This window comes from Nyctereutes procyonoides, unplaced genomic scaffold (assembly GCF_905146905.1).
Source record: "Nyctereutes procyonoides isolate TBG_1078 unplaced genomic scaffold, NYPRO_anot_genome, whole genome shotgun sequence".
Taxonomy (NCBI): Eukaryota; Metazoa; Chordata; class Mammalia; order Carnivora; family Canidae; genus Nyctereutes; species Nyctereutes procyonoides.
Genome location: NW_026575147.1, coordinates 21840672 through 21848890, shown reverse-complemented (window position 1 = coordinate 21848890; position 8219 = coordinate 21840672). Strand labels below are relative to the sequence as shown.

The window sequence follows — 8219 nt, the reverse complement described above, 5'->3', positions numbered from 1 at the left end:
TTAATTATTTTTAAAAGTATTTTATTTATTTATTCATGAGTGATACGGGGTGGGGGTGCGGGTAGAGATATAGGCAGAGGGAGAAGCAGGCTCCATGCAGGAAGCCCGATGTGGGACTCCATCCCAGAACCAGGGATCACTCCGTGAGCCAAAGGCAGATATTCAACTGCTGAGCCACTAAGGTGTCCCATATTATATCATTTAATCTTTAAACTAAACCAACCTAGTATGTGTTGTCATTGGTGATGGTGTTGTTTCCATTTTCAGAAGTCTAAGATGAGGCTCAGCGGCAAGGTCATGGTCACAGTGCTGGCTTGTAAGGGGACCTGCCCCCAGAGCCTGTGGTCTTTCCATCACTGCCCTCTTGTGGTCCAGTATGTACCAACACTTGGTTCTTCAGGCACCACAGCACCATTATGCTTTTAAAGCATAAACTCAGGTAATGACACTCCTCCACTCCAAACCTGATGCATGCCCATTCCACTCATTATAAAAGAGCCCAATTCCTGTGAGCTCATCATCAGCTGAATACAAGTTATTTCTATGATCCTACTTCTTTCTACCCATGCATCCACTCCATCCCTATATCTAGCATCTATCATGTTTCTGTTCGAACTCTGTGCTCATGGTCCCTGCTGCCTAAAATGCTATTACTATAGATGTTTATGTGACTCACTCACTTCTTCACTTCCTGAAAAGAAAGCTTTATTACACAGGCATTCCCTGACCACCCTGTGGTCAGGCCTCCCTCAGAATTCTACATGCCCCCGACCTTCCTTTATTCCTCCTCCACACCATTTGGTAGCGTGTAATATACTATATATTTAACCAGTATGCAGCTGTTGTCTGCTTCTGCCACTAGACTCTGGGCTCCCTGATAGCAGAGACTGTTTTCTTTCTATTTACAGCTATATCCTCAAACTCTGGACTAATGCCTAGCATGCAGTAGGTGCTTAATAAATATTCATTTAATGAATTACTAGAATTCAATGCTAAAAAGGTTGAATTTCCTTTTTTCTATGTTAAGTCAAAAGCTTTCATTTCACTAAGACTACACTTATCTTGATGAGCACTGTGTAATATATGAAAGCGTTGAATCATTATATTTTATACCTTATACCTGAAACTAATGCAATGCTATTAATTGCACTATAAATTTTGGGGAAAAAACACATTCATTTCATTGTTTGTACCTGATTTACTGTTTCAAACATAGTGATGTTGCAAAAAAAAAAAAAAAAAAACAATCCCCCCCCAACAAAAAAACAATAGTGATGTTGCAATAATGTATGTGCTGAGCTTTATACTTTCTTGAGCTAATAAGAAAATTTTGGCATCTGATACAACTATTACAGGCTCATGAGAACTTTGCCAACTATAATGATGTTTATGTTTATTAACAAACAAAATGGCCATTTCTTATTGCATTTGAAATATCTACACCAGGATGTTGCCTCTGTATTGGCAAAATGATATGTGGTATAAAAAAGTAAATGTTATTTCTTCTCATTTCATATAAATACTATTGAAAATTTGTGAGTTACATCAGGGAAATACAAATCAAAACCACAATGAGATACCACCTCACACCAGTGAGAATGGGGAAAATTAACAAGGCAGGAAACCACACATGTTGGAGAGGATGTGGAGAAAGGAGAACCCTCTTGCACTGTTGGTGGGAATGTGAACTGGTGCAACCACTCTGGAAAACTGTGTGGAGGTTCCTCAAAGAGTTAAAAATAGACCTGCCCTACAACCCAGCGGTTGCACTGCTGGGGATTTATTCCAAAGCTATAGATGTATTGAAACGCCAGGACACCTGCGCCCCGATGTGTCCACAGCAGTGTCCACAGCAGTGTCCACAATAGCCAAGCTGTGGAGGGAGCCTCGGTGTCCATCAAAAGATGAATGGATAAAGAAGATGTGATCTATGTATAAATGGAATATTACTCAGCCATTAGAAGTGACAAATACACACCATTTGCTTCGACATGGATGGAACTGGAGGATATTATGCTGAGTGAAGTAAGTCAATTGGAGAAGGACAAACAGTGTATGTTCTCATTCATTTTGGGAATATAAAAATAGTGAAAGGGAATAAAGGGGAAAGGAGAAAAATGAGTGGGAAATATCAGAAAGGGAGACAGAACATAAAAACTCCTAACTCTGGGAAACAAACTAGGGGTGGTAGAAGGGGAGGTGGGTGGGGGGTGGGGATAAATGGATGACGGGCACTGAGGGGGGCACTTGATGGGATGAGCACTGGGTGTTATTCTGTATGTTGGCAAATTGAACACCAATAAAAAATAAATTTATAAAAAAAAGAAAAGAAAATTTGCAAGATAAAGCCAATTTTTTGAATGATCTTGCCAGATCTTGTTTTACAATGTGTCAGCATTTTATTAAATCCATTTATTTTTCATGTGACACACAATTACTTCAACATATATTAACAATAATGTCTATACAAAGCACATATAATTTTTTTCTGCCTTTACTTTTGCAATATAAGTATGAACATCACATTTTTCCTATGTATTTAACAATGTGCTAAAAATTTGATCTCAATATAATATAAAGTTGTTTTCTTCTGTTGAATATGTGTCAATCATCTTTATATTTACTTGCCTAATCATACTGTAGCAAAATAAGCAGAATGAAAAGATTCTCAACAGCTGTACTCCTGTTGAGCTTTGTTGTAAATATCTTATGATCTCAAACTTTAGGATAATTCAATGGCTGATGTCACACTGGAACTTTTTTAAAGATTTTTATTTATTTATTCATGAGAGACAGAGAAAGAGACAGAGACACAGACAGAGGGAGAAGCAGGCTCCATGCAGGGAGCCCAACATGAGACTCGATCCCGGGTCTCCAAGATCACGCCTTGGGCTGAAGGCAGCACTAAACCACTGAGCCACACATGCTGCCCATACTGGAACTTCTTAATGAGTAAATAAATGATCCAACTGAATTTCTAAATCAGTCAGTCATAAAATATCTTACTTACAGTGTCAATTGCATGTGACTTTAACAAGATCTTCTGTAGTGGTATATGTTTTTCTCTCATGTTAAATGTGGAAACTCACTTTTGATATAATATAAATACATTTTCATTGCCATATTTAAATTTATATGTACTTTTAAAATCAGCATTAACTATTTCACGTAAATACATGTTATATTTTATAGCAAAATTATATTTTAAGTAGCTGGCATAATCTATCTTGTGAAATTTTACAGCACAAAATATGTCAGACATTTAACCTACTCTTAATCACTGTAAAAGGTGCATCCTGATGATAAGAAACATAATTATAATATACTATCGTAGGGTAGATTAAGGTCAAATTTTACATACATGGCATTAATTTTGTATACTATAATTAATATGGTTATTGCTATTTGAAAATCACCCAGTACTAGTACTATAACTTGTCCTATTTTAAGTCTTAACATTCTATTGGGTACAGCAGTAATTATTAATTATAGCAGTAATTATTCTTTTAAATTTTTCTCCGTTTAATCAGTGATCCATTTGTAATACTATTTTATCTTTATGTAAAATAAGCATTTATAAAGTCAGATAAGAAAACTTATATAGTGCTAAGATTAGCTTTAGCATTATATTATTATATATGGCATATGACTTGTTTACTAGCTATTAAAATAATTTACCATAAGACATTGATGCACTTGGACTTACTTGGTATCACATTTAATGCAATGAGATGTAGTACAATTTTATGTGAGTAAAATTGTGTGCAACTAAATATAGTATATAAAAGATTAGGGTGGATACAACACAGAGTTTTACTCTTCTTAATTTTTGAGAGGGTTAATTAATCACATTCCTTCCTTCTCCAAACTCTGAATAAATTGAGAGAGACATCCGTGTAAAACAGGGGATTGGTAAAGCATTGAAGAATGTGACTCGTATCATGTCAAAATGGAAGCCATAACATTTATTCCAAAGTCTAAGCCTTGGGACCTGGATTGGGACAGAACTTGCTCACAGAGACACTCCCCCAGCTACCAAGAGTGAGCACAGCAGAAAAGCACACATATAATGGTAAAGGTCTCACCATCTCACCTATCAGATCACTTGCTCTTCCTCTAGAGGTAAGAAGTGAGTTTGAGATGGAGGATGTTATTTCAAAAAATAAAGTTAGAATGTTGGGGGGAAAATTTCCCCTTAAATCAATAAATATGACCAAGACCTTAAAAGCATACTAATTTATTACAACATTTTTGCTCTGACATTTGTTAGTTGTGTTAATGGCCCAGATTGCCTGGAAAGCCTGATGAACTCCAAGGTGTTACCATTTATCACTGGTTATTTAACACTTCTAAGTAATCATGCTGAATATTATCACAGCATTTAAAATAAATAAATACACACACACACACACACACAGTTTCCCTCTCAAAGACTGCTCAAGAAGCTCTGAAATACCTCTCTAGAAGCCTACTGCTGCCTTTGTCAGAGGTTGAAAACTACTGATCAAACAACTTTCTCCCTTAGACTGAGGGTTGATTGGAATATAAAAGAAGGTGATCAGGTCCAACTTTATGCTAAAACCCAAAGCTCTCAGTGACATGGATGCCCCTGGCCAGCCATGACTTTTAATAATTTATTTTGATGTGAGAGCAAGGGCCTTCGATCTCTTCTGCTAAAGCACACTAAGCAGATTCCATTCACGTGTGAGACTCACTCAACCACATGAGCCCAGTTGTTCACATAGCTGTGGCTTGGTTGATCTAAGGTCTGGGGTATATGTGACTTCTGGGGTACAGACCATGGACAAGGGTTCCATCCCTTGTCTCCCACTGGTTGCAAGACACCAGTGTCTTGATCCTGTGGCTAAGAACCCTAGGCTTGGAGGATGAGCACAAGCATTGCTGTTGCCTATGGCCCACTGTTGGGTTAGAAAAGACAGAGCTTTAAGAACTTGCTTCTGAGCACATTGCCATTTGCTCCATTGAGTACAAGGAGAAAAGAAACCACAAAGGGTAGATATTAAAAGTCTGTCAAGAGAATTGTGCTAACTGGGTCACTGGCTAGACTCTGGCTCCTGTGTAAATAGAAGTCGTGAGATATGCTCAAGGAGAATATTTGTTGTGGCTTTTTGAACTAAGATCCGAAAATGACAAGTACCCATTTCTTTCTTGAGTATGGGATTCTCTCAAGTCAGAAAGATCTGGAGGCTAAATTTCAGGGCTGGGGAGCAGAGTATAGATGGTAGCAGCAGCAGCAGTGGAACAGGGTCACTGATGTTTTGGGAGTACCCCATTACTCTCCTCTGGATCTTTCCTCTCAAATGGCTCAGGTCTAGGACCTCCCTTGGTGGGAACTTCCCATCTGGCTGGCTCTCTGTGGGTTCTATTTGAAGAATCCAGGTTAGGGCAGCCCTGGTGGCTTAGCAGTTTAGCGCCACCTTCAGCCCAGGGTGTGATCCTGGAGACCCGGGCTCGAGTCCCACATCAGGCTCCCAGCATGGAGCCTGCTTCTCTCTCTCTCTCACTCTCTCTGTATCTCTAATAAATAAATTAAAAATCTTAAAAAAAAAAAGAATCCAGGTTAATGGGAGCTCCCCAGAGCTGAGGATGGAGGCATCAACAAACACCAAGAAGCTCAGAGTGTAGGGAAGATAGGCTTTATTTTTGCATGTTGACAAAGCTTTGAGAAGCAGAGTTTTCTGTAGCATTCAGGTCTTCTTGATATAGAACCAAAGCTAAGGCTAAGTGGTCTGAGGTTCTCAGCAAAAAGAGGAATCCTAGGTATACATCTAGGCAGCTTAGTTCAGGAGGAGAATGGAGAATAGTGTGAGAGTAAAGAAAGTTGTCAACTCCAGGCTCATCCTTGGCTATGGATCTTTAGCTCCTCAAAACCTTCAGGTCAGCTGCAGCCCCCAAATCTATGGCAAAAACTGGAACACCCAGAAGGCTCCCTCTCCCAGCAGTTGGAAGGCTGGGGCTGGCCTAGACAGACTCCTGGAAACCCGTGAGACCCTAGAGAGCAGCAGCCTCTGAAGCCAGTGATACAGCAACTGGGGACACAGCAGGAGGGGGCAGGTGGGGGGCAGGGGGCTGGGCAGGGAGCTGGACATGGAGCTGAGGCCTGTGGCACCTGTGGGGCCTGCAGGGCCTGAGGTGGACGCTTGGGTGGACACTTGGGGAGGCACTTGGCAGGTAGCTGGCACTTCTGCTGGTTTTGCTGGCAGGACATCTTGGCAAAAGTTCAGTTACTCTAAAAAACAATGCAGATATTTTGAAAATTCAGTGACTATAAACTTTATTTATATCACTATTTTTCTCCAGAGTCTGAGTTCTATAACTGATCCTATAGCTCCAGGATCCATATCTTTACAATGGAGAAGCCCTACGTTCCTGGCATAGGAGAAATCAGGCAGGGGCCAATTCTAATTTGATAACACCTTCTCTTAACCTGTCCTGGTTCTTTCAAGACTCCTGACTTCCAAGGCAGCAAGTTGGGTAGTTTCTAAAGCTTTAAATTATTTTTGTGACATGCTATCATTTATGCATTCTATAAACCACCTGGTTAGCCTGAGTCCGTGGTTACACCACTTGTCTTTTTCACCTCCTTTTTTTTTTCTTTCTTTCTTACATCATGGGCTCTGTCTTCAGTTCTATTTCAGCCCTGTGTAGGTATCTCTTGTCTTACAAACTAGCTTCCCTCACCCCAACCCTAATCTCAGTTAGCATTCATCCCTTCTGGGATTGCTACTTCTGAGCCACCTGATGATTTCCATGAACCTGATCTTTCCACAATTACCAGTTTCCGTTCTCTCCAACCTGGAGTGGTTTGTCCCATTCGGCTGAGTTGTGGCAATCCCAGTGATCCCCAAACTGCCATCAGATCAGTAAGGACACTTACCTTGTTTTCTCAAAGTCAGGAAGGCAATGGATAGGTCAAGCAAAGTGAGGAGGCCTTTTATACACATCCTACACCTAAATCAAGTGAATGAGCCATGATGATGTGAAAGCTCTTCCCAACCAGGTAGTTATGATAGCAACTTCCCACATTCTTGTGGCTCTGTCATTCTGCCACTTTGTCATACTGGGTCACCACTGGATCTTCATGAATATCTTCCCAGAACATCCCTTCCCTCTGTAAAACTTAGAATTATTTCCATAAAGATAAGAAGCTCATGATCTACAAGGGAATTTACAATGGGTATGGTTGGGGACTGAACTTAGGGATTCCCCAGGAATCCAATGCAAGCTTTAGATGAAAATCTAAGGCCACAAATGTTGGATCAACACAGGACATTGATGGGAGTTTATGTAGGCTCTATAACAAGTTGGAATCAATAATCTAAGTACCCCTGGATCAGTACTGATTCAGATCCCAGAGTGCATAAGACATTGACTAACAATGTAGCATCATAGAAAGGCCCAGATGGAAAGGATTTCAACCCAATATCTACACTCTACACATAAATGAGGAACTGAGTGCCAGAGAGAACAGAGGACTGCTCAAAGTTGGTACAGTGTCTGAACTGGAAGCCAGGCACCCCTTTCTTTGACCTTAATCCCTTCTTTTCAACCTTCTTGGCCATGTCCACTGGAATCTACTACCTCTCTGCCCACCGGATCCCTTCTTCAAGCCACTTCCCACCCATTTTGCTTAGTTTATAATTTCAACTACTTTTTTTTAATCAATATAATAAACTTTCTTGCTCCTTTGTCTTATTAATGCACTTAATTAACAAAACCCTAACCATGGCTAACTCCTCCCTGTTATGCCTAGTTGCTATAAAAATGAAAACAAAATTAAAAAAAGCATTTTGGCAGCTTGGCAGCATGATAAGATCATGACCATTCACTCAGGCTGAGCCCAAACACTGCTTGGTGATTCCATATTTTTTTTTTCTGTGCTCAACACACACACACACACACACACACACACACACACACACACACCATGCCCTTTCTCTTCTCTGGAACCTTCCAAATACTCTTTTTGCTTCTATATAGATGATACTGCTCTCTACTCCAAGGGGCAGAGTGTAGCTGTCAAATGTAAGGCACTTCTACTTACTTATGCCTGCAATCATTCTTTATCATCTCCGTGTTAGAAGAGAAACAGCCTCTTTTCTAATGCTTGCCCAATGCTTGTCCTTGCTACCTTGCTCTGGATCCTTGTATGTTCAGCCTTGGTTATATTAATTTTTCTTGTGAAATGCTGTCATGGT

The 8219-nt window shown here is 40.1% G+C and overlaps 1 protein-coding gene across 1 annotated transcript; it reads right to left on the bottom strand.

Annotated features, from left to right (window-relative positions):
• Positions 1–5641: 5641 nt before the first annotated feature.
• Positions 5642–6990, bottom strand: LOC129501423 (late cornified envelope protein 7A-like). The gene is made up of 2 exons (XM_055312550.1): positions 6899–6990; positions 5642–6250 (listed from the first exon to the last, which is right to left on the bottom strand). Exon 2 carries the CDS (start codon positions 6227–6229, stop codon positions 5900–5902), a length of 330 nt encoding a protein of 109 aa, XP_055168525.1. The 5' UTR covers positions 6230–6250; positions 6899–6990; the 3' UTR covers positions 5642–5899.
• Positions 6991–8219: the final 1229 nt, after the last annotated feature.